Consider the following 23,367-nt stretch of genomic DNA (forward strand, 5'->3'; position numbering starts at 1 on the left):
CGAGGTTGGGCGACTATCAGGTTGGAAGCTGTGGGAGGGAGATCCCCAGAGGAGATGAGGTCAGTGACAGTCCTGGAAACAATGGCTTGATGTTCAGTGGTGGGGTCATGGTCCAGGGAGAGGTAGGAGGAAGTGTCTGCGAGTTGACGCTCAGCCTCCGCGAGGTAGAGGTCAGTGCGCCAGACAACAACAGCACCACCCTTGTCAGCGGGTTTGATGACAATGTCAGGGTTGGACCTGAGAGAATGGAGTGCAGTAAGTTCAGAGAGAGACAGGTTAGAATGGGTGAGAGGAGCAGAGAAATTGAGACGACTAATGTCGCGCCGACAATTCTCAATGAAAAGATCGAGAGAAGGTAAGAATCCAGAGGGAGGGGTCCAGGTGGAGGGAGAATATTGGAGATGGGTAAAAGGATCCGTTGAACTGGGAGAGGACTCCTGCCCAAAGAAGTGAGCCCGGAGACGAAGACGGCGGAAGAAGAGTTCAGTATCATGCCGAGCCCGAAATTCATTGAGGTGAGGGCGTAAGGGTATGAAACTAAGTCCTTTGCTGAGCACTGAACGTTCAGCATCGGAGAGGGGAAGGTCAGGGGGTATAGTGAATACACGGCTGGGGTTGGGATTGGAAGAAAGGGTGGGGACGGAGGAACAGGCAGCGGTGGAGGGTCCTAGATGGGTGTTGGTGTCGATGAGTTGTTGCAGCTTGCGTTCCTTAGCACTTGAGAGAAAGAGAAAAAGTTTCTTGTTGAGGTGTCGGATGAGCCGAAGGATAAAATGAAACTGGGGGCACGCGCAGCTTTGAAAAAGGGTACGGCGGTGCTGCTGGAGGGAGAGGTCGAGTGTGTTCATATGGCGGCGCATGGCACTGAGTGTGGATTTCAGAATGTGATGGGAACAGCAGTCCGAGAAACGTTTTATGTCCCGGAGATACCTGTAATCCTGGGTGGGTTCGAAACATGAGGGGTGGAATTTCAGTTGAAATCCACGTGGGGTAAGTTGGAGACGGAGACAGTTACTGAGAAAGGAGATATGGCTGTGAAAGCGGGTTTTAGTAAACACCTTGTCAAACACTAGGAGGGAAATGGAAAGCAAGGAAGGTGAGCAAGACAACAGAAAGATACGGAAATCTTGTCGCAGAGAGGAACAGAACTTCTTCAAGGAGGTAGGCATTTCTTGAAGAGCAGTGGCAGTCAATTAAACACAGAGATAAAAACAAAAAAACTGCGGATGCTGGAAATCCAAAACAAAAACAGAATTACCTGGAAAAACTCAGCAGGTCTGGCAGCATCGGCGGAGAAGAAAAGAGTTGACGTTTCGAGTCCTCATGACCCTTCGACAGAACTTGCGTTCGAGTCCAAGAAAGAGTTGAAATATAAGCTGGTTTGAGGTGTGTGTGTGAGGGGCGGAGAGATAGAGAGACAAAGAGGTGGAGGGGGGGGTGGTGTGGTTGTAGGGACAAACAAGCAGTGATAGAAGCAGATCATCAAAAGATGTCAACGACAATAGTACAATAGAACACATAGGTGTTAAAATTAAAAGTTGGTGATATTATCTAAACGAATGTGCTAATTAAGAGTGGATGGTAGGGCACTCAAGGTATAGCTCTAGTGGGGTTTTTTTTTATATAATGGAAATAGGTGGGAAAAGGAAAATCTTTATAATTTATTGGAAAAAAAAAGGGAAGGGGGAAACAGAAAGGGGGTGGGGATGGGGGAGGGAGCTTACGACCTAAAGTTGTTGAATTCAATATTCAGTCCGGAAGGCTGTAAAGTCCCTAGTCGGAAGATGAGGTGTTGTTCCTCCAGTTTGCGTTGGGCTTCACTGGAACAATGCAGCAAGCCAAGGACAGACATGTGGGCAAGAGAGCAGGGTGGAGTGTTGAAATGGCAAGCGACAGGGAGGTTTGGGTCATTCTTGCGGACAGACCGCAGGTGTTCTGCAAAGCGGTCGCCCAGTTTACGTTTGGTCTCTCCAATGTAGAGGAGACCACATTGGGAGCAACGAATGCAGTAGACTAAGTTGGGGGAAATGCAAGTGAAATGCTGCTTCACTTGAAAGGAGTGTTTGGGTCCTTGGACGGTGAGGAGAGAGGAAGTGAAGGGGCAGGTGTTGCATCTTTTGCGTGGGCATGGGGTGGTGCCATAGGAGGGGGTTGAGGAGTAGGGGATGATGGAGGAGTGGACCAGGGTGTCCCGGAGGGAGCGATCCCTATGGAATGCTGATAAGGGGGGTGAAGGGAAGAAGTGTTTGGTGGTGGCATCATGCTGGAGTTGGCGGAAATGGCGGAGGATGATCCTTTGAATGCGGAGGCTGGTGGGGTGATAAGTGAGGACAAGGGGGACCCTATCATGTTTCTGGGATGGAGGAGAAGGCGTGAGGGCCTGCAGTAAGCGCTGTATAGGGAGTTCAGTAATACTGCCGAGAATGCAGTTAGCGTTGTGTGGGAAGGTCAGTAATGCCGCCGGGCCTGCAGAAGGCGATGTCTGGGGAGGTCAATGACATTTCCTGACATTCACACGGCTCCGGAAGGATCCAATGAACAGCACAGGCGGGGTTACACTGACCAATGGTCGCGGTGGGGGTTAGGGAAGGATTCGAGCAGACGCATCGCTAATTGAGAGGAATCAGGTGGGATTCGAGGGGAAAGAGAGAGTGAGAGCTGGACTTGTATCCAGCCGGGTGTGAGGGGACAGGCCCTGTCCCCCTGGGCTCCGGAGGCTCTGAGCGGGGCCAAGTCGCTATCCCCTGTTGTCTGATTGTTGTGTGTTTACAGGCGTACGGGATGGTGAGACTCTCACGGTCACTTTACCAGACTCTGAATGGCCTATTCGCTGTTTACAAACCGCCGGGAATTCACTGGAAGAGGCTTCGTGACACCGTGGAAACCAAACTGCTGAAAGGTGTGGCTAACACTCCTGTTACTCAGTGATAGATACTGACCCGTATCACCAGCTGCTGACCCCGACCCTCAACCCTGGCTACTGACCCCTGACACTGATCCCTATGCCTAGCTGCTGACCCCGACCTTCAACCCTGGCTACTGACCCCTGACACTTACCCCTATGCCCAGCTGCTGACCCCGACCTTCAACCCTCGCTACTGACCCCTGACACTGACCCCTATGCCCAGCTGCTGACCCCAACCTTCAACCTTGGCTGCTGACCCCTGATGCTGACCGATAACCCTGCCACCTGGCGCTGACCCATAACCCTGCCACTGACCCTTAACCCCAGCTGCTGACCCCTGCCACTGACCCTTAACCCCAGCTGCTCACCCCTGCCACTGACCCTTAACCCCAGCTGCTCACCCCTGACACTGACCCTTAACCCCAGCTGCTCACCCCTGACACTGACCCTTAACCCCAACTGCTGACCCCTGACACTGACTCATACCCCTGGCTGCTGACCCCTGACACCCACCCACCCTCCTTATCAACACTTGGTCACTTAAATACAGCCTTTTACCCCTTGGCCAATATGAAATTTTCTTTAAAGTAGAAACAAAATACTGCGGATGCTGGTACTGAAATAAAAACAAAATGCTGGAAAAACTCAGAGCTCTGAAGAAGAGTCATATGGACTTGAAACCTTAAATATATTACTCTCTCCTCAGATGTTGCTAGACTTGCTTAGTTTTTCCAGCATTTTTTGTTGTTATATATTATTTTTCTTTGATCTTGGAGGTGTTAATGTAGCTGGTATGGGCAGTGATGTAACACTCACTAACTGTGTGTCCTCCCACCCCTTTGTCAGAACTCAATTCTTTGGAGCAGCCTGTTCTTTGGCAACAAGTCCGATTTTTGCCAAGCTTCACTGAGGGGGAGAACGGGAATGAAACCAGTCTAACTGTGGCCCAGCTCCCTGTGCTGGCTGGTCACCCGCAAGGTAAGAGGCACAAGGCACTGAATGCAGACTGCAATGGACATGATGTACTTTCAGTGAAGGGTGAAGGTAGTTATGATAGGAGTGGGATTGAGTGCATCCTGCACTCTTGCAGTTGTTAATGCTTTGGGCAGCACATTGCGCCTGTTTCAGCTAAACAAAATAAGTGATAGCCATTAGCTGGTTCATTCCTCAGGACGATGCCCTGACCAATCAGAGTGAAGCTGCCCGGTTTAAATTTCAAACAATACTTGGCAGTTAACTATCAGTCATAATTAACTGGTGTATTTTCCATGGCAGTGCCTTCACCATTCAGAGTCCACTTGCCAACCAATCAGCACTCTCTTCCCATACAGGATAAAGTTGCTGCTTCCCCTGACATTGGTGTTCTTGCAATTGTCCTGGTGAGTACAAGACAAAAAGCTTCAACAAAATGTCTTTTTTTCAGCAATACTCAAACTGAATGTTATTTTGCTACAACTGGGCACAGATTGCTCCTATATCTGAGGAATTGTTAATTGTACTGAACATTGTGCAAACACCAGCAAACATCCACACTGTGGACCTTATGGTGGAGGGATGATCATTGATGAAGCAGCTGAAGATTGTTGGGCTGAGGACACGACCCTGAGGAACTCCTGCAGTGATGTCCTGGAGCTGAGATGACTGACCTCCAACAACCACAACCATCTTCCTTTGTGCTAGGTATGACTCCAACCAGCAAAGACGTTTCCCCCTGAATCCCATTGACTCCAGTTTTGCTATGGCTCCTTGATGCCACTCTCAGTCAAATGCTGCCTTGATGTTAAAGGCAAACACTATCACCTCACCTCAGGAGTTTAGCTCTTTTTTCCATGTTTGAACCAAGACTGTGATGAGGTCAGGAGCTGAGTGGCAGAAACCAAACTGAGCACCAGTAAGCAGGTTATTGCTAAGCAAGTGCTGTTTGAAGCACTGTTGATGACCCCTTCCATTACTTTACTGATGATGGAGAGTAGACTGATGGGGCAGTAATTGACTGGATTTAATATGTCCTGCTTTTTGTTTACAGGTCATACCTGGGCAATTTTCCATATAGCCGAGTAGATGCCTGGTGCTGCTCCTGGCATGCCCACCTGCACTCTTCATTGGACCAGGGGTGATCCTCTGGTTTGATGGTAATGGTAGAGTGGGGGATGTGCCGGGCCATGAGGTTACAGATTGTGTTTAAGTACGATTCTGCTGCTGCTGATGGCCCACAGTGCCTCATGGAGTCTTGAGTTCCTATACCTGTTCAAAATCTATCACATTTAGCACGGCGGTAGTGCCACACAACACAATGTAGGGTATCCTCAATGTGAAGGCGGGACTTCATCTCCACAAGGACTGTGTGGTGGTCACTCCTACTGATACTGTCACGGACAGATGTATCTGCAGCAGATAGTGTGGTGAGGATGAGATCAACTATGTTTTTCCCTCTTGTTGATTCACTCACCACATGCCACAGACCCAGTCTAGCAGCTCTGTCCTTTAGGATTCGGCCAGCTCGGTCAGTAGTGGTGCTACCGAGCCACTCTTGGCGATGGACATTGAAGACCCCACCCAGAGTACATTCTGCACCCTTGCCACCCTCAGAGTTTCCTCCAAATGATGTTCAACATGGAGAAGCACTGATTCATCAGCTGAGGGAGGTGGTGGTGGTACGTGGTAATCAGGAGGTTTCCTTGGCCGTGTTTGACCTGATGCCATTCGAATGCCGAGGTCTGCAATGCTGCGGGTTTTCATGCTCACGGTTACTAACTGTTAAATGTTTTCCTCCAGTTAAAGGCCCTGCGTTTGTTGCTCTGAAGGTGGGTGCAGGTCATCGCCTGGATTTGCAATCGTCTGGTGTTCTGGGTGAGTGTGTGTCACTGCGTGTGGTCTGGTGTCTCGGGGTGAGTATGTGTCACTGCGTGTGGCCTGGTGTTCTGGGTGAGTGTGTGTCACTGCGTGTGGTCTGGTTTTCTGGGTGAGTGTGTGTCACTGCATCTAATATGGTGTTCTGGATGTGTGTGTCACTGCGTGTGGTCTGGTGTCTCGGGGTGAGTGTGTGTCACAGCGTGTGGTCCTGTGTTCTGGGTGAGTATGTGTCACTGCATGTGTTCTGGGTGAGTGTGTGTCACCGCGTGTGGTCCTGTGTTCTGGGTGAGTGTGTGTCACCACCTGTGGTCCTGTGTTCTGGGTGAGTGTGTGTCACTGCGTGTGGTCCTATGTTTGGGTGAGTGTGTGTCACTACGCGTGGTCTGCTGTCTCAGGTGATTGTGTGTCACTGCGTGTGGTCTGGTGTTCTGGGTGAGTGTGTGTCACTGCGTGGTCTGGTGTTCTGGGTGAGTGTGTGTCACTGCGCGTGGTCTGGTGTTCTGGGTGAATGTGTGTCACTGCGCGTGGTCTGGTGTCTCAGGTGATTGTGTGTCACTGTGCGTGGTCTGGTGTTCTGGGTGAGTGAGTGTCACTGCACGTGGTCTTGTGTTCTGGGCGAGCGTGTGTCACTCCGCATGGTCTGCTCTTGTAGGTGAGCGTGTGTCACTGTGTGGTCTGGTGCTCTAGGTGAGTGTGTGTCACTGTACCTCACCTTGTGTTCTGGGTGAGTGTGTGTCACTGTGCCTGGTCTTGTGTTCTGGGTGAGTGTGTGTCACTGCGCGTGGTCTGGTGTTCTAGGTGAGTGTGTGTCACTGTGCCTCGTCTTGTGTTCTGGATGAGTGTGTGTCACTGCGTGTAGTCTGGTGTTCTGGGTGAGTGTGTGTCACTGCACGTTGTCTGGTGTCTCGAGGTAATTGCGTGTCACCGCGTGGTCCGGTGTTCAGGATGAATGTGTCACTGTGTGTGGTCTCATGTTCTGGGTGAGTGTGTCTCAATGCGAGTGGTCTCATGTTCTGGGTGAGTGTGTCTCACTGCGTGTGGTCTCATGTTCTGGGTGAGTGTGTATCGACGCGTGGCCTGGTGTCCTGTGTGAGTGTGTCACTGCATGTGGTCTGGTGTCTCGGGGTAAGTGTGTGTCACTGCGTGTGGCCTGGTGTTCTGGGTGAGTGTGTGTCACTGCGTGTGGTCTGGTGTTCTGGGTGAGTGTGTCACTGCGTGTGGTCTGTTGTTCTTGGTGAGTGTGTGTCACTGCGCATGGTCTGGTATTCTGGTTGAGTGTGTGTCACTGCGCATGGTCTGGTATTCTGGTTGAGTGTGTGTCACTGCGTGTGGTCTGGTGTTCTGGGTGAGTGTGTGTCGCTGCGTGTGGTCTGGTGTCTCGGGGTAAGTGTGTGTCACTGCATGTGGCCTGGTGTTCTGGGTGAGTGTGTGTCACTGCGCGTGGTCTGGTGTTCTGGGTGAGTGTGTGTCACTGCGCGTGGTCTGGTGTTCTGGGTGAGTGTATGTCACTGCGTCTAATATGGTGTTCTGGATGTGTATGTGTCACTGCGTGTGGTCTGGTGTCTCGGGTTGAGTGTGTGTCACCGCGTGTGGTCCTGTGTTCTGGGTGAGTGTGTGTCACTCCGTATGGTCTGGTATTCTGGGTGAGTGTGCATCACCGTGTGGTCTCATGTTCTTGGTGAGTATGTGTCATTGCGTGTGGTCTCATGTTCTGGGTGAGTGTGTATCGACGCGTGGCCTGGTGTCCTGTGTGAGTGTGTCACTGCATGTGGTCTGGTGACTCGGGGTAAGTGTGTGTCACTGCGTGTGGCCTGGTGTCTCGGGGTGTGTGTGTGTCACTGCGTATAATCTGGTGTTCTGGGTGTGTGTATGTCAGCCTGTGTGGTCTGGTGTCTCGGGGTAAGTGATTGGCACTGCGCGTGGTCCGGTGTCTCGGGGTGTGTGTGTGTCACTGCGTATAATCTGGTGTTCTGGCTGTGTGTATGTCAGCGCGTGTGTTCTGGTGTCTCAGGGTGAGTGTGTGGCACTGCCCGTGGTCCGGTGTCTGTGGGTGTGTGTGTCTCACTGCGAGTGTTCTGGGTGAGTATGTGTCACTGTGCGTGTTCCTGTGTTCTGGGTGAGTGTGTGTTACTGCATGTGGTCCGGTCATCTGGGTGAATGTGTGTCACTGCATGTGGTCTGGTGTCTCGGGGAGAGTGTGTGTCACTGGGCATGGTCTGGTGTTTTGGGTGAGTGTGTGTCACTGCGTGTGGTCTGGTGTCTCGGGGTGAGTTTGTGGCACTGCGCGTCGTCCGGTGTCTCGGGGTGTATGTGTGTGTCACTGCGCGTGTTCCTGTGTTCTGGGTGAGTGTGTGTTGCTGCGCGTGGTCCGGTGTTCTGGGTGAGTATGTGTCACTGCATGGGGTCTGGTGTTCTGGGTGAGTGTGTGTCACTGCGTGTGGTCCAGTATTCTGGGTGAGTATGTGTCACTGTACGTGTTCCTGTGTTCTGGGTGAGTGTGTGTTACTGCTTGTGGTCCAGTCCTCTGGGTGAATGTGTGTCACTGCATGAGGTCTGGTGTCTCGGGGTGAGTTTGTGGCCCTGCGCGTGGTCCGGTGTCTCGGTGTGTGTGTGTGTGTCACTGCGCGTGTTCCTGTGTTCTGGGTGAGTGTGCGTCGCTGCGCGTGGTAAGGTGTTCTGGGTGAGTATGTGTCACTGCGTGTGGTCTGGTGTGCTGGGTGAGTGTGTGTCACTGCGTGTGTTCTGGGTGAGTGTGTGTCACTGCGCGTGGTCCGGTGTTCTGGGTGAGTATGTGTCACTGTGCCTGGTCTTGTGTTCTGGGTGAGTGTGTGTCACTGCGTGTGTTCTGGGTGAGTGTGTGTCACTGCGTGTGTTCTGGGTGAGTGTGTGTCACTGCGTGTGTTCTGGGTGAGTGTGTGTCACTGCGTGTGTTCTGGGTGAGTGTGTGTCACTGCGTGTGGTCTGGTGTTCTGGGTGAGTGTGTGGCACTGCGCGTGGTCTGGTGTTCTGGGTGAGTGTGTGGCACTGCGCGTGGTCCGGTGTCTCGGGGTGTGTGTGTGTCACTGCGAGTGTTCTGGGTGACTATGTGTCACTGTGTGTGTTCCTGTGTTCTGGATGAGTGTGTGTTACTGCGTGTGGTCCGGTCTTCTTGGTGAATGTGTGTCACTGCATGTGGTCTAGTGTCTCCGGGTGAGTGTGTGTCACTGTGCATGGTCTGGTGTTTTGGGTGAGTGTGTGTCACTGCGTGTGGTCTGGTGTCTCGGGGTGAGTTTGTGGCACTGCGCGTGGTCCGGTGTCTCGGGGTGAGTTTGAGGCACTGCGCGTGGTCCGGTGTCTCGGGGTGTGTGTCACTGCGCATGTTCCTGTGTTCTGGGTGAGTGTGCGTCGCTGCGTGTGGTCCGGTGTTCTGGGTGAGTACGTGTCACTGCGTGTGGTCTGGTGTTCTGGGTGAGTATGTGTCACTGCGTGTGGTCTGGTGTTCTGGGTGAGTGTGTGTCACTGCGTGTGGTCTGGTGTTCTGGGTGAGTGTGTGCCACTGCATGTGGTCTGGTGTTCTGAGTGAGTATGTGTCACTGCGCGTGGTCCGGTGTCTCGGGGTGTGTGTGTGTCACTGCGAGTCCTCTGGGTGAGTATGTGTCACTGTGCGTGTTCCTGTGTTCTGGGTGAGTGTGCGTTACTGCGTGTGGTCCGGTCTTCTGGGTGAATGTGTGTCACTGCATGTGGTCTGGTGTCTCGGGGTGAGTGTGTGTCATCGGGCGTGGTCTGGTGTTTTGGGTGAGTGTGTGTCACTGCGCGTGTTCCTGTGTTCTGGGTGAGTGTGCGTCGCTGCGCGTGGTCCGGTGTTCTGGGTGAGTATGTGTCACTGCGTGTGGTCTGGTGTTCTGGGTGAGTGTGTGTCACTGCGTGTGTTCTGGGTGAGTGTGTGTCACTGCGCGTGGTTCGGTGTTCTGGGTGAGTGTGTGTCACTGCGTGTGGTCTGGTGTCTCGGGGTGTGTGTGTGTTACTGCGAGTGTTCTGGGTGAGTATGTGTCACTGTACGTGTTCCTGTGTTCTGGGTGAGAGTGTGTTACTGCGTGTGGTCCGGTGTCTCGTTGTGTGTGTGTGTGTGTCACTGCGCGTGTTCCTGTGTTCTGGGTGAGTGTGCGTCGCTGCGCGTGGTCCGGTGTTCTGGGTGAGAATGTGTCACTGCGTGTGGTCTGGTGTTCTGGGTGAGTGTGTGTCACTGCGTGTGTTCTGGTTGAGTGTGTGTCACTGCGCGTGGTCCGGTGTTCTGGGTGAGTATGTGTCACTGTGCCTGGTCTTGTGTTCTGGGTGAGTGTGTGTCACTGCGTGTGTTCTGGGTGAGTGTGTGTCACTGCGTGTGGTCTGGTGTTCTGGGTGAGTGTGTGTCACTGCGTGTGGTCTAGTGTTCTGGGTGAGTATGTGTCACTGCGCGTGGTCCGGTGTCTCGGGGTGTGTGTGTGTTACTGCGTGTGTTCTGGGTGAGTGTGTGTCACTGTACGTGTTCCTGTGTTCTGGGTGAGTGTGTGTTACTGCGTGTGGTCCGGTCTTCTGGGTGAATGTGTGTCACTGCATGAGGTCTGGTGTCTCGGGTTGAGTGTGTGTCACCGCGTGTGGTCCTGTGTTCTGGGTGAGTGTGTGTCACTCCGTATGGTCTGGTATTCTGGGTGAGTGTGCATCACCGTGTGGTCTCATGTTCTTGGTGAGTATGTGTCATTGCGTGTGGTCTCATGTTCTGGGTGAGTGTGTATCGACGCGTGGCCTGGTGTCCTGTGTGAGTGTGTCACTGCATGTGGTCTGGTGACTCGGGGTAAGTGTGTGTCACTGCGTGTGGCCTGGTGTCTCGGGGTGTGTGTGTGTCACTGCGTATAATCTGGTGTTCTGGGTGTGTGTATGTCAGCCTGTGTGGTCTGGTGTCTCGGGGTAAGTGATTGGCACTGCGCGTGGTCCGGTGTCTCGGGGTGTGTGTGTGTCACTGCGTATAATCTGGTGTTCTGGCTGTGTGTATGTCAGCGCGTGTGTTCTGGTGTCTCAGGGTGAGTGTGTGGCACTGCCCGTGGTCCGGTGTCTGTGGGTGTGTGTGTGTCACTGCGAGTGTTCTGGGTGAGTATGTGTCACTGTGCGTGTTCCTGTGTTCTGGGTGAGTGTGTGTTACTGCATGTGGTCCGGTCATCTGGGTGAATGTGTGTCACTGCATGTGGTCTGGTGTCTCGGGGAGAGTGTGTGTCACTGGGCATGGTCTGGTGTTTTGGGTGAGTGTGTGTCACTGCGTGTGGTCTGGTGTCTCGGGGTGAGTTTGTGGCACTGCGCGTCGTCCGGTGTCTCGGGGTGTATGTGTGTGTCACTGCGCGTGTTCCTGTGTTCTGGGTGAGTGTGTGTCGCTGCGCGTGGTCCGGTGTTCTGGGTGAGTATGTGTCACTGCATGGGGTCTGGTGTTCTGGGTGAGTGTGTGTCACTGCGTGTGGTCTAGTGTTCTGGGTGAGTATGTGTCACTGTACGTGTTCCTGTGTTCTGGGTGAGTGTGTGTTACTGCGTGTGGTCCGGTCCTCTGGGTGAATGTGTGTCACTGCATGAGGTCTGGTGTCTCGGGGTGAGTTTGTGGCCCTGCGCGTGGTCCGGTGTCTCGGTGTGTGTGTGTGTGTCACTGCGCGTGTTCCTGTGTTCTGGGTGAGTGTGCGTCGCTGCGCGTGGTAAGGTGTTCTGGGTGAGTATGTGTCACTGCGTGTGGTCTGGTGTGCTGGGTGAGTGTGTGTCACTGCGTGTGTTCTGGGTGAGTGTGTGTCACTGCGCGTGGTCCGGTGTTCTGGGTGAGTATGTGTCACTGTGCCTGGTCTTGTGTTCTGGGTGAGTGTGTGTCACTGCGTGTGTTCTGGGTGAGTGTGTGTCACTGCGTGTGTTCTGGGTGAGTGTGTGTCACTGCGTGTGTTCTGGGTGAGTGTGTGTCACTGCGTGTGTTCTGGGTGAGTGTGTGTCACTGCGTGTGTTCTGGGTGAGTGTGTGTCACTGCGTGTGTTCTGGGTGAGTGTGTGTCACTGCGTGTGTTCTGGGTGAGTGTGTGTCACTGCGTGTGTTCCTGTGTTCTGCATGAGTGTGTGTTACTGCGTGTGGTCCGGTCTTCTTGGTGAATGTGTGTCACTGCATGTGGTCTAGTGTCTCCGGGTGAGTGTGTGTCACTGTGCATGGTCTGGTGTTTTGGGTGAGTGTGTGTCACTGCGTGTGGTCTGGTGTCTCGGGGTGAGTTTGTGGCACTGCGCGTGGTCCGGTGTCTCGGGGTGAGTTTGAGGCACTGCGCGTGGTCCGGTGTCTCGGGGTGTGTGTCACTGCGCATGTTCCTGTGTTCTGGGTGAGTGTGCGTCGCTGCGTGTGGTCCGGTGTTCTGGGTGAGTATGTGTCACTGCGTGTGGTCTGGTGTTCTGGGTGAGTATGTGTCACTGCGTGTGGTCTGGTGTTCTGGGTGAGTGTGTGTCACTGCGTGTGGTCTGGTGTTCTGGGTGAGTGTGTGTCACTGCGTGTGGTCTGGTGTTCTGGGTGAGTGTGTGTCACTGCGTGTGGTCTGGTGTTCTGGGTGAGTGTGTGCCACTGCATGTGGTCTGGTGTTCTGAGTGAGTATGTGTCACTGCGCGTGGTCCGGTGTCTCGGGGTGTGTGTGTGTCACTGCGAGTCCTCTGGGTGAGTATGTGTCACTGTGCGTGTTCCTGTGTTCTGGGTGAGTGTGCGTTACTGCGTGTGGTCCGGTCTTCTGGGTGAATGTGTGTCACTGCATGTGGTCTGGTGTCTCGGGGTGAGTGTGTGTCATCGGGCGTGGTCTGGTGTTTTGGGTGAGTGTGTGTCACTGCGCGTGTTCCTGTGTTCTGGGTGAGTGTGCGTCGCTGCGCGTGGTCCGGTGTTCTGGGTGAGTATGTGTCACTGCGTGTGGTCTGGTGTTCTGGGTGAGTGTGTGTCACTGCGTGTGTTCTGGGTGAGTGTGTGTCACTGCGCGTGGTCCGGTGTTCTGGGTGAGTGTGTGTCACTGCGTGTGGTCTGGTGTCTCGGGGTGTGTGTGTGTTACTGCGAGTGTTCTGGGTGAGTATGTGTCACTGTACGTGTTCCTGTGTTCTGGGTGAGTGTGTGTTACTGCGTGTGGTCCGGTGTCTCGGGGTGTGTGTGTGTGTGTGTGTGTGTCACTGCGCGTGTTCCTGTGTTCTGGGTGAGTGTGCGTCGCTGCGCGTGGTCCGGTGTTCTGGGTGAGAATGTGTCACTGCGTGTGGTCTGGTGTTCTGGGTGAGTGTGTGTCACTGCGTGTGTTCTGGTTGAGTGTGTGTCACTGCGCGTGGTCCGGTGTTCTGGGTGAGTATGTGTCACTGTGCCTGGTCTTGTGTTCTGGGTGAGTGTGTGTCACTGCGTGTGTTCTGGGTGAGTGTGTGTCACTGCGTGTGGTCTGGTGTTCTGGGTGAGTGTGTGTCACTGCGTGTGGTCTAGTGTTCTGGGTGAGTATGTGTCACTGCGCGTGGTCCGGTGTCTCGGGGTGTGTGTGTGTTACTGCGTGTGTTCTGGGTGAGTGTGTGTCACTGTACGTGTTCCTGTGTTCTGGGTGAGTGTGTGTTACTGCGTGTGGTCCGGTCTTCTGGGTGAATGTGTGTCACTGCATGAGGTCTGGTGTCTCGGGGTGAGTGTGTGTCACTGGGCGTGGTCTGGTGTTTTGGGTGAGTGTGTGTCACTGCGTGTGGTCTGGTGTCTCGGGGTGAGTTTGTGGCCCTGCGCGTGGTCCGGTGTCTCGGTGTGTGTGTGTGTGTGTCACTGCGCTTGTTCCTGTGTTCTGGGTGAGTGTGCGTCGCTGCGCGTGGTCCGGTGTTCTGGGTGAGTATGTGTCACTGCGTGTGTTCTGGGTGAGTGTGTGTCACTGCGTGTGTTCTGGTTGAGTGTGTGTCACTGCGCGTGGTCCGGTGTTCTGGGTGAGTATGTGTCACTGTGCCTGGTCTTGTGTTCTGGGTGAGTGTGTGTCGCTGCGTGTGTTCTGGGTGAGTGTGTGTCACTGCGTGTGGTCTGGTGTTCTGGGTGAGTGTGTGGCACTGCGCGTGGTCCGGTGTCTCGGGCTGTGTGTGTGTGTCACTGCGCTTGTTCCTGTGATCTGGGTGAGAGTGCGTCGCTGCGTGTGGTCCGGTGTTCTGGGTGAGTATGTGTCACTGCGTGTGGTCTGGTGTTCTGGGTGAGTGTGTGTCGCTGCGTGTGTTCTGGGTGAGTGTGTGTCACTGCGTGTGGTCTGGTGTTCTGGGTGAGTATGTGGCACTGCGCGTGGTCCGGTTTCTCGGGGTGTGTGTGTGTCACTGCGCTTGTTCCTGTGTTCTGGGTATGTGTCACTGCGTGTGTTCTGGTTGAGTGTGTGTCACTGCGCGTGGTCCAGTGTTCTGGGTGAGTATGTGTCACTGTGCCTGGTCTTGTGTTCTGGGTGAGTGTGTGTCGCTGCGTGTGTTCTGGGTGAGTGTGTGGCACTGCGCGTGGTCCGGTTTCTCGGGGTGTGTGTGTGTCACTGCGAGTGTTCTGGGTGGGCGTGTGGCACTGCGCGTGGTCCGGCGTCTTGGGGTGTGTGTGTGTCACTGCGAGTGTTCTGGGTGACTGTGTGTCACTGTGTGTGTTCCTGTGTTCTGGGTGAGTGTGTGTTACTGCGTGTGGTCCGGTCTTCTTGGTGAATGTGTGTCACTGCATGTGGTCTAGTGTCTCCGGGTGAGTGTGTGTCACTGGGCGTGGTCTGGTGTTTTGGGTGAGTGTGTGTCACTGCGTGTGGTCTGGTGTCTCGGGGTGAGTTTGAGGCACTGCGCGTGGTCCGGTGTCTCGGGGTGTGTGTCACTGCGCATGTTCCTGTGTTCTGGGTGAGTATGTGTCACTGCGTGTGGTCTGGTGTTCTGGGTGAGTGTGTGTCACTGCGTGTGGTCTGGTGTTCTGGGTGAGTGTGTGTCACTGCGTGTGGTCTGGTGTTCTGAGTGAGGATGTGTCACTGCGCGTGGTCCGGTGTCTCGGGGTGTGTGTGTGTCACTGCGAGTCCTCTGGGTGAGTATGTGTCACTGTGCGTGTTCCTGTGTTCTGGGTGAGTGTGCGTCGCTGCGCGTGGTCCGGTGTTCTGGGTGAGTATGTGTCACTGCGTGTGGTCTGGTGTTCTGGGTGAGTGTGTGTCACTCCATGTGTTCTGGGTGAGTGTGTGTCACTGCGCGTGGTCCGGTGTTCTGGGTGAGTATGTGTCACTGTGCCTGGTCTTGTGTTCTGGGTGAGTGTGTGTCACTGCGTGTGTTCTGGGTGAGTGTATGTCACTGCGTGTGGTCTGGTGTTTTGGGTGAGTGTGTGTCACTGCGCGTGGTCTGGGGTTCTGGGTGTGTGTGTGTCACTGCGCGTGGTCCGGTGTTCTGGGTGAGTATGTGTCACTGTGCCTGGTCTTGTGTTCTGGGTGAGTGTGTGTCACTGCGTGTGTTCTGGGTGAGTGTCTGTCACTGCGTGTGGTCTGGTGTTCTGGGTGAGTGTGTGGCACTGCGTGTGGTCTGGTGTCTCGGGGTGAGTTTGTGGCACTGCGCGTGGTCCGGTGTCTCGGGGTGTGTGTCACTGCGCATTTTCCTGTGTTCTGGGTGAGTGTGCGTCGCTGCGTGTGGTCCGGTGTTCTGGGTGAGTATGTGTCACTGCGTGTGGTCTGGTGTTCTGGGTGAGTGTGTGTCACTGCATGTGGTCTGGTGTTCTGGTGAGTGTGTGTCACTGCGTGTGGTCTGGTGTTCTGGGTGAGTGTGTGTCACTGCGTGTGGTCTGGTGTTCTGGGTGAGTGTGTGTCACTGCGTGTGGTCTGGTGTTCTGGGTGAGTATGTGTCACTGTGCCTGTCTGTGTCTGGTGAGTGTGTCCTGGGGTGTCTCGGGGTGTGTGTGCGTCAGTGGGAGTGCTCTGGGTGAGCATGTGTCACTCTGCGTGTTCCTGTGTTCTGGGTGAGTGTGTGTTACTGCGTGTGGTCCGGTCTTCTGAGTGAATGTGTGTCACTGCATGTGGTCTGGTGTCTTGGGTTGAGTGTGTGTCACCGGGCGTGGTCTGGTGTTTTGGGTGAGTGTGTGTCACTGCGCGTGTTCCTGTGTTCTGGGTGAGTGTGCGTCGCTGCGCGTGGTCCGGTGTTCTGGGTGAGTATGTGTCACTGCGTGTGGTCTGGTGTTCTGGGTGAGTGTGTGTCACTGCGTGTGTTCTGGGTGAGTGTGTGTCACTGCGCGTGGTCCGGTGTTCTGGGTGAGTGTGTGTCACTGCGTGTGGTCTGGTGTGCTGGGTGAGTGTGTGTCACTGCGTGTGTTCTGGGTGAGTGTGTGTCACTGCGCGTGGTCCGGTGTTCTGGGTGAGTATGTGTCACTGTGCCTGGTCTTGTGTTCTGGGTGAGTGTGTGTCACTGCGTGTGTTCTGGGTGAGTGTGTGTCACTGCGTGTGTTCTGGGTGAGTGTGTGTCACTGCGTGTGTTCCGGGTGAGTGTGTGTCACTGCGTGTGGTCTGGTGTTCTGGGTGAGTGTGAGGCACTGCGCGTGGTCCGGTGTCTCGGGGTGTGTGTGTGTCACTGCGAGTGTTCTGGGTGACTATGTGTCACTGTGTGTGTTCCTGTGTTCTGGATGAGTGTGTGTTACTGCGTGTGGTCCGGTCTTCTTGGTGAATGTGTGTCACTGCATGTGGTCTAGTGTCTCCGGGTGAGTGTGTGTCACTGTGCATGGTCTGGTGTTTTGGGTGAGTGTGTGTCACTGCGTGTGGTCTGGTGTCTCGGGGTGAGTTTGTGGCACTGCGCGTGGTCCGGTGTCTCGGGGTGAGTTTGAGGCACTGCGCGTGGTCCGGTGTCTCGGGGTGTGTGTCACTGCGCATGTTCCTGTGTTCTGGGTGAGTGTGCGTCGCTGCGTGTGGTCCGGTGTTCTGGGTGAGTACGTGTCACTGCGTGTGGTCTGGTGTTCTGGGTGAGTATGTGTCACTGCGTGTGGTCTGGTGTTCTGGGTGAGTGTGTGTCACTGCGTGTGGTCTGGTGTTCTGGGTGAGTGTGTGTCACTGCGTGTGGTCTGGTGTTCTGGGTGAGTGTGTGTCACTGCGTGTGGTCTGGTGTTCTGGGTGAGTGTGTGCCACTGCATGTGGTCTGGAGTTCTGAGTAAGTATGTGTCACTGTGCGTGGTCCGGTGTCTCGGGGTGTGTGTGTGTCACTGCGAGTCCTCTGGGTGAGTATGTGTCACTGTGCGTGTTCCTGTGTTCTGGGTGAGTGTGCGTTACTGCGTGTGGTCCGGTCTTCTGGGTGAATGTGTGTCACTGCATGTGGTCTGGTGTCTCGGGGTGAGTGTGTGTCATCGGGCGTGGTCTGGTGTTTTGGGTGAGTGTGTGTCACTGCGCGTGTTCCTGTGTTCTGGGTGAGTGTGCGTCGCTGCGCGTGGTCCGGTGTTCTGGGTGAGTATGTGTCACTGCGTGTGGTCTGGTGTTCTGGGTGAGTGTGTGTCACTGCGTGTGTTCTGGGTGAGTGTGTGTCACTGCGCGTGGTCCGGTGTTCTGGGTGAGTGTGTGTCACTGCGTGTGGTCTGGTGTCTCGGGGTGTGTGTGTGTTACTGCGAGTGTTCTGGGTGAGTATGTGTCACTGTACGTGTTCCTGTGTTCTGGGTGAGTGTGTGTTACTGCGTGTGGTCCGGTGTCTCGGTGTGTGTGTGTGTGTGTCACTGCGCGTGTTCCTGTGTTCTGGGTGAGTGTGCGTCGCTGCGCGTGGTCCGGTGTTCTGGGTGAGAATGTGTCACTGCGTGTGGTCTGGTGTTCTGGGTGAGTGTGTGTCACTGCGCGTGGTCCGGTGTTCTGGGTGAGTATGTGTCACTGTGCCTGGTCTTGTGTTCTGGGTGAGTGTGTGTCACTGCGTGTGTTCTGGGTGAGTGTGTGTCACTGCGTGTGGTCTGGTGTTCTGGGTGAGTGTGTGTCACTGCGTGTGGTCTAGTGTTCTGGGTGAGTATGTGTCACTGCGCGTGGTCCGGTGTCTCGGGGTGTGTGTGTGTTACTGCGTGTGTTCTGGGTGAGTGTGTGTCACTGTACGTGTTCCTGTGTTCTGGGTGAGTGTGTGTTACTGCGTGTGGTCCGGTGTCTCGGTGTGTGTGTGTGTGTGTCACTGCGCGTGTTCCTGTGTTCTGGGTGAGTGTGCGTCGCTGCGCGTGGTCCGGTGTTCTGGGTGAGAATGTGTCACTGCGTGTGGTCTGGTGTTCTGGGTGAGTGTGTGTCACTGCGTGTGTTCTGGTTGAGTGTGTGTCACTGCGCGTGGTCCGGTGTTCTGGGTGAGTATGTGTCACTGTGCCTGGTCTTGTGTTCTGGGTGAGTGTGTGTCACTGCGTGTGTTCTGGGTGAGTGTGTGTCACTGCGTGTGGTCTGGTGTTCTGGGTGAGTGTGTGTCACTGCGTGTGGTCTAGTGTTCTGGGTGAGTATGTGTCACTGCGCGTGGTCCGGTGTCTCGGGGTGTGTGTGTGTTACTGCGTGTGTTCTGGGTGAGTGTGTGTCACTGTACGTGTTCCTGTGTTCTGGGTGAGTGTGTGTTACTGCGTGTGGTCCGGTCTTCTGGGTGAATGTGTGTCACTGCATGAGGTCTGGTGTCTCGGGGTGAGTGTGTGTCACTGGGCATGGTCTGGTGTTTTGGGTGAGTGTGTGTCACTGCGTGTGGTCTGGTGTCTCGGGGTGAGTTTGTGGCCCTGCGCGTGGTCCGGTGTCTCGGTGTGTGTGTGTCACTGCGCTTGTTCCTGTGTTCTGGGTGAGTGTGCGTCGCTGCGCGTGGTCCGGTGTTCTGGGTGAGTATGTGTCACTGCGTGTGTTCTGGGTGAGTGTGTGTCACTGCGTGTGTTCTGGTTGAGTGTGTGTCACTGCGCGTGGTCCGGTGTTCTGGGTGAGTATGTGTCACTGTGCCTGGTCTTGTGTTCTGGGTGAGTGTGTGTCGCTGCGTGTGTTCTGGGTGAGTGTGTGTCACTGCGTGTGGTCTGGTGTTCTGGGTGAATGTGTGGCACTGCGCGTGGTCCGGTGTCTCGGGCTGTGTGTGTGTGTCACTGCGCTTGTTCCTGTGATCTGGGTGAGAGTGCGTCGCTGCGCGTGGTCCGGTGTTCTGGGTGAGTATGTGTCACTGCGTGTGGTCTGGTGTTCTGGGTGAGTGTGTGTCGCTGCGTGTGTTCTGGGTGAGTGTGTGTCACTGCGTGTGGTCTGGTGTTCTGGGTGAGTATGTGGCACTGCGCGTGGTCCGGTTTCTCGGGGTGTGTGTGTGTGTGTCACTGCGCTTGTTCCTGTGTTCTGGGTGAGTATGTGTCACTGCGTGTGTTCTGGTTGAGTGTGTGTCACTGCGCGTGGTCCAGTGTTCTGGGTGAGTATGTGTCACTGTGCCTGGTCTTGTGTTCTGGGTGAGTGTGTGTCGCTGCGTGTGTTCTGGGTGAGTGTGTGGCACTGCGCGTGGTCCGGTTTCTCGGGGTGTGTGTGTGTCACTGCGAGTGTTCTGGGTGGGCGTGTGGCACTGCGCGTGGTCCGGCGTCTCGGGGTGTGTGTGTGTCACTGCGAGTGTTCTGGGTGACTGTGTGTCACTGTGTGTGTTCCTGTGTTCTGGGTGAGTGTGTGTTACTGCGTGTGGTCCGGTCTTCTTGGTGAATGTGTGTCACTGCATGTGGTCTAGTGTCTCCGGGTGAGTGTGTGTCACTGGGCGTGGTCTGGTGTTTTGGGTGAGTGTGTGTCACTGCGCGTGGTCCGGTGTCTCGGGGTGTGTGTCACTGCGCATGTTCCTGTGTTCTGGGTGAGTATGTGTCACTGCGTGTGGTCTGGTGTTCTGGGTGAGTATGTGTCACTGCGTGTGGTCTGGTGTTCTGGGTGAGTGTGTGTCACTGCGTGTGGTCTGGTGTTCTGGGTGAGTGTGTGTCACTGCGTGTGGTCTGGTGTTCTGAGTGAGGATGTGTCACTGCGCGTGGTCCGGTGTCTCGGGGTGTGTGTGTGTCACTGCGAGTCCTCTGGGTGAGTATGTGTCACTGTGCGTGTTCCTGTGTTCTGGGTGAGTGTGCGTCGCTGCGCGTGGTCCGGTGTTCTGGGTGAGTATGTGTCACTGCGTGTGGTCTGGTGTTCTGGGTGAGTGTGTGTCACTCCATGTGTTCTGGGTGAGTGTGTGTCACTGCGCGTGGTCCGGTGTTCTGGGTGAGTATGTGTCACTGTGCCTGGTCTTGTGTTCTGGGTGAGTGTGTGTCACTGCGTGTGTTCTGGGTGAGTGTATGTCACTGCGTGTGGTCTGGTGTTTTGGGTGAGTGTGTGTCACTGCGCGTGGTCTGGGGTTCTGGGTGTGTGTGTGTCACTGCGCGTGGTCCGGTGTTCTGGGTGAGTATGTGTCACTGTGCCTGGTCTTGTGTTCTGGGTGAGTGTGTGTCACTGCGTGTGTTCTGGGTGAGTGTGTGTCACTGCGTGTGTTCTGGGTGAGTGTGTGTCACTGCGTGTGGTCTGGTGTTCTGGGTGAGTGTGTGGCACTGCGTGTGGTCTGGTGTCTCGGGGTGAGTTTGTGGCACTGCGCGTGGTCCGGTGTCTCGGGGTGTGTGTCACTGCGCATTTTCCTGTGTTCTGGGTGAGTGTGCGTCGCTGCGTGTGGTCCGGTGTTCTGGGTGAGTATGTGTCACTGCGTGTGGTCTGGTGTTCTGGGTGAGTGTGTGTCACTGCGTGTGCTCTGGTGTTCTGGGTGAGTGTGTGTCACTGCGTGTGGTCTGGTGTTCTGCGTGAGTATGTGTCACTGTGCGTGGTCCGGTGTCTCGGGGTGTGTGTGCGTCAGTGGGAGTGCTCTGGGTGAGCATGTGTCACTGTGCGTGTTCCTGTGTTCTGGGTGAGTGTGTGTTACTGCGTGTGGTCCGGTCTTCTGAGTGAGTGTGTGTCACTGCATGTGGTCTGGTGTCTTGGGTTGAGTGTGTGTCACCGGGCGTGGTCTGGTGTTTTGGGTGAGTGTGTGTCACTGTGTGTGTTCCTGTGTTCTGGGTGAGTATGTGTCACTGCGTGTGGTCTGGTGTTCTGGGTGAGTATGTGTCACTGCGTGTGGTCTGGTGTTCTGGGTGAGTGTGTGTCACTGCGTGTGGTCTGGTGTTCTGGGTGAGTGTGTGTCACTGCGTGTGGTCTGGTGTTCTGAGTGAGGATGTGTCACTGCGCGTGGTCCGGTGTCTCGGGGTGTGTGTGTGTCACTGCGAGTCCTCTGGGTGAGTATGTGTCACTGTGCGTGTTCCTGTGTTCTGGGTGAGTGTGCGTCGCTGCGCGTGGTCCGGTGTTCTGGGTGAGTATGTGTCACTGCGTGTGGTCTGGTGTTCTGGGTGAGTGTGTGTCACTCCATGTGTTCTGGGTGAGTGTGTGTCACTGCGCGTGGTCCGGTGTTCTGGGTGAGTATGTGTCACTGTGCCTGGTCTTGTGTTCTGGGTGAGTGTGTGTCACTGCGTGTGTTCTGGGTGAGTGTATGTCACTGCGTGTGGTCTGGTGTTTTGGGTGAGTGTGTGTCACTGCGCGTGGTCTGGGGTTCTGGGTGTGTGTGTGTCACTGCGCGTGGTCCGGTGTTCTGGGTGAGTATGTGTCACTGTGCCTGGTCTTGTGTTCTGGGTGAGTGTGTGTCACTGCGTGTGTTCTGGGTGAGTGTGTGTCACTGCGTGTGTTCTGGGTGAGTGTGTGTCACTGCGTGTGTTCTGGGTGAGTGTGTGTCACTGCGTGTGGTCTGGTGTTCTGGGTGAGTGTGTGGCACTGCGTGTGGTCTGGTGTCTCGGGGTGAGTTTGTGGCACTGCGCGTGGTCCGGTGTCTCGGGGTGTGTGTCACTGCGCATTTTCCTGTGTTCTGGGTGAGTGTGCGTCGCTGCGTGTGGTCCGGTGTTCTGGGTGAGTATGTGTCACTGCGTGTGGTCTGGTGTTCTGGGTGAGTGTGTGTCACTGCATGTGGTCTGGTGTTCTGGTGAGTGTGTGTCACTGCGTGTGGTCTGGTGTTCTGGGTGAGTGTGTGTCACTGCGTGTGGTCTGGTGTTCTGGGTGAGTGTGTGTCACTGCGTGTGGTCTGGTGTTCTGCGTGAGTATGTGTCACTGTGCGTGGTCCGGTGTCTCGGGGTGTGTGTGCGTCAGTGGGAGTGCTCTGGGTGAGCATGTGTCACTGTGCGTGTTCCTGTGTTCTGGGTGAGTGTGTGTTACTGCGTGTGGTCCGGTCTTCTGAGTGCGTGTGTGTCACTGCATGTGGTCTGGTGTCTTGGGTTGAGTGTGTGTCACCGGGCGTGGTCTGGTGTTTTGGGTGAGTGTGTGTCACTGCGCGTGTTCCTGTGTTCTGGGTGAGTGTGCGTCGCTGCGCGTGGTCCGGTGTTCTGGGTGAGTATGTGTCACTGCGTGTGGTCTGGTGTTCTGGGTGAGTGTGTGTCACTGCGTGTGTTCTGGGTGAGTGTGTGTCACTGCGCGTGGTCCGGTGTTCTGGGTGAGTGTGTGTCACTGCGTGTGGTCTGGTGTGCTGGGTGAGTGTGTGTCACTGCGTGTGTTCTGGGTGAGTGTGTGTCACTGCGCGTGGTCCGGTGTTCTGGGTGAGTATGTGTCACTGTGCCTGGTCTTGTGTTCTGGGTGAGTGTGTGTCACTGCGTGTGTTCTGGGTGAGTGTGTGTCACTGCGTGTGTTCTGGGTGAGTGTGTGTCACTGCGTGTGTTCCGGGTGAGTGTGTGGCACTGCGCGTGGTCCGGTGTCTCGGGGTGTGTGTGTGTCACTGCGAGTGTTCTGGGTGACTATGTGTCACTGTGTGTGTTCCTGTGTTCTGGATGAGTGTGTGTTACTGCGTGTGGTCCGGTCTTCTTGGTGAATGTGTGTCACTGCATGTGGTCTAGTGTCTCCGGGTGAGTGTGTGTCACTGTGCATGGTCTGGTGTTTTGGGTGAGTGTGTGTCACTGCGTGTGGTCTGGTGTCTCGGGGTGAGTTTGTGGCACTGCGCGTGGTCCGGTGTCTCGGGGTGAGTTTGAGGCACTGCGCGTGGTCCGGTGTCTCGGGGTGTGTGTCACTGCGCATGTTCCTGTGTTCTGGGTGAGTGTGCGTCGCTGCGTGTGGTCCGGTGTTCTGGGTGAGTATGTGTCACTGCGTGTGGTCTGGTGTTCTGGGTGAGTATGTGTCACTGCGTGTGGTCTGGTGTTCTGGGTGAGTGTGTGTCACTGCGTGTGGTCTGGTGTTCTGGGTGAGTGTGTGTCACTGCGTGTGGTCTGGTGTTCTGGGTGAGTGTGTGTCACTGCGTGTGGTCTGGTGTTCTGGGTGAGTGTGTGCCACTGCATGTGGTCTGGTGTTCTGAGTGAGTATGTGTCACTGCGCGTGGTCCGGTGTCTCGGGGTGTGTGTGTGTCACTGCGAGTCCTCTGGGTGAGTATGTGTCACTGTGCGTGTTCCTGTGTTCTGGGTGAGTGTGCGTTACTGCGTGTGGTCCGGTCTTCTGGGTGAATGTGTGTCACTGCATGTGGTCTGGTGTCTCGGGGTGAGTGTGTGTCATTGGGCGTGGTCTGGTGTTTTGGGTGAGTGTGTGTCACTGCGCGTGTTCCTGTGTTCTGGGTGAGTGTGCGTCGCTGCGCGTGGTCCGGTGTTCTGGGTGAGTATGTGTCACTGCGTGTGGTCTTGTGTTCTGGGTGAGTGTGTGTCACTGCGTGTGT

The 23,367-nt window shown here is 55.2% G+C and overlaps 1 protein-coding gene across 3 annotated transcripts in view; it reads left to right on the forward strand.

Annotated features, from left to right (window-relative positions):
• Window positions 1-459: 459 nt before the first annotated feature.
• Window positions 460-23,367, forward strand: part of trub2 (TruB pseudouridine (psi) synthase family member 2) — a 156,122-nt gene continuing 133,214 nt past the window's right edge. The window contains exons 1-4 of one of the 3 annotated variants that reach the window (XM_041193974.1): window positions 460-515; window positions 2,773-2,899; window positions 3,752-3,883; window positions 5,681-5,755. In XM_041193974.1, the coding sequence (XP_041049908.1) occupies window positions 492-515; window positions 2,773-2,899; window positions 3,752-3,883; window positions 5,681-5,755 (358 nt within the window). In that variant the 5' untranslated portion in view covers window positions 460-491. Of the gene's footprint in view, window positions 516-1,325; window positions 1,387-2,494; window positions 2,628-2,772; window positions 2,900-3,751; window positions 3,884-5,680; window positions 5,756-23,367 lie in introns of those variants that run through there. The other 2 variants (XM_041193976.1, XM_041193975.1) reach the window with 2 other exon arrangements.

This window comes from Carcharodon carcharias, chromosome 8 (genome assembly GCF_017639515.1).
Source record: "Carcharodon carcharias isolate sCarCar2 chromosome 8, sCarCar2.pri, whole genome shotgun sequence".
Classification (NCBI taxonomy): Eukaryota; Metazoa; Chordata; class Chondrichthyes; order Lamniformes; family Lamnidae; genus Carcharodon; species Carcharodon carcharias.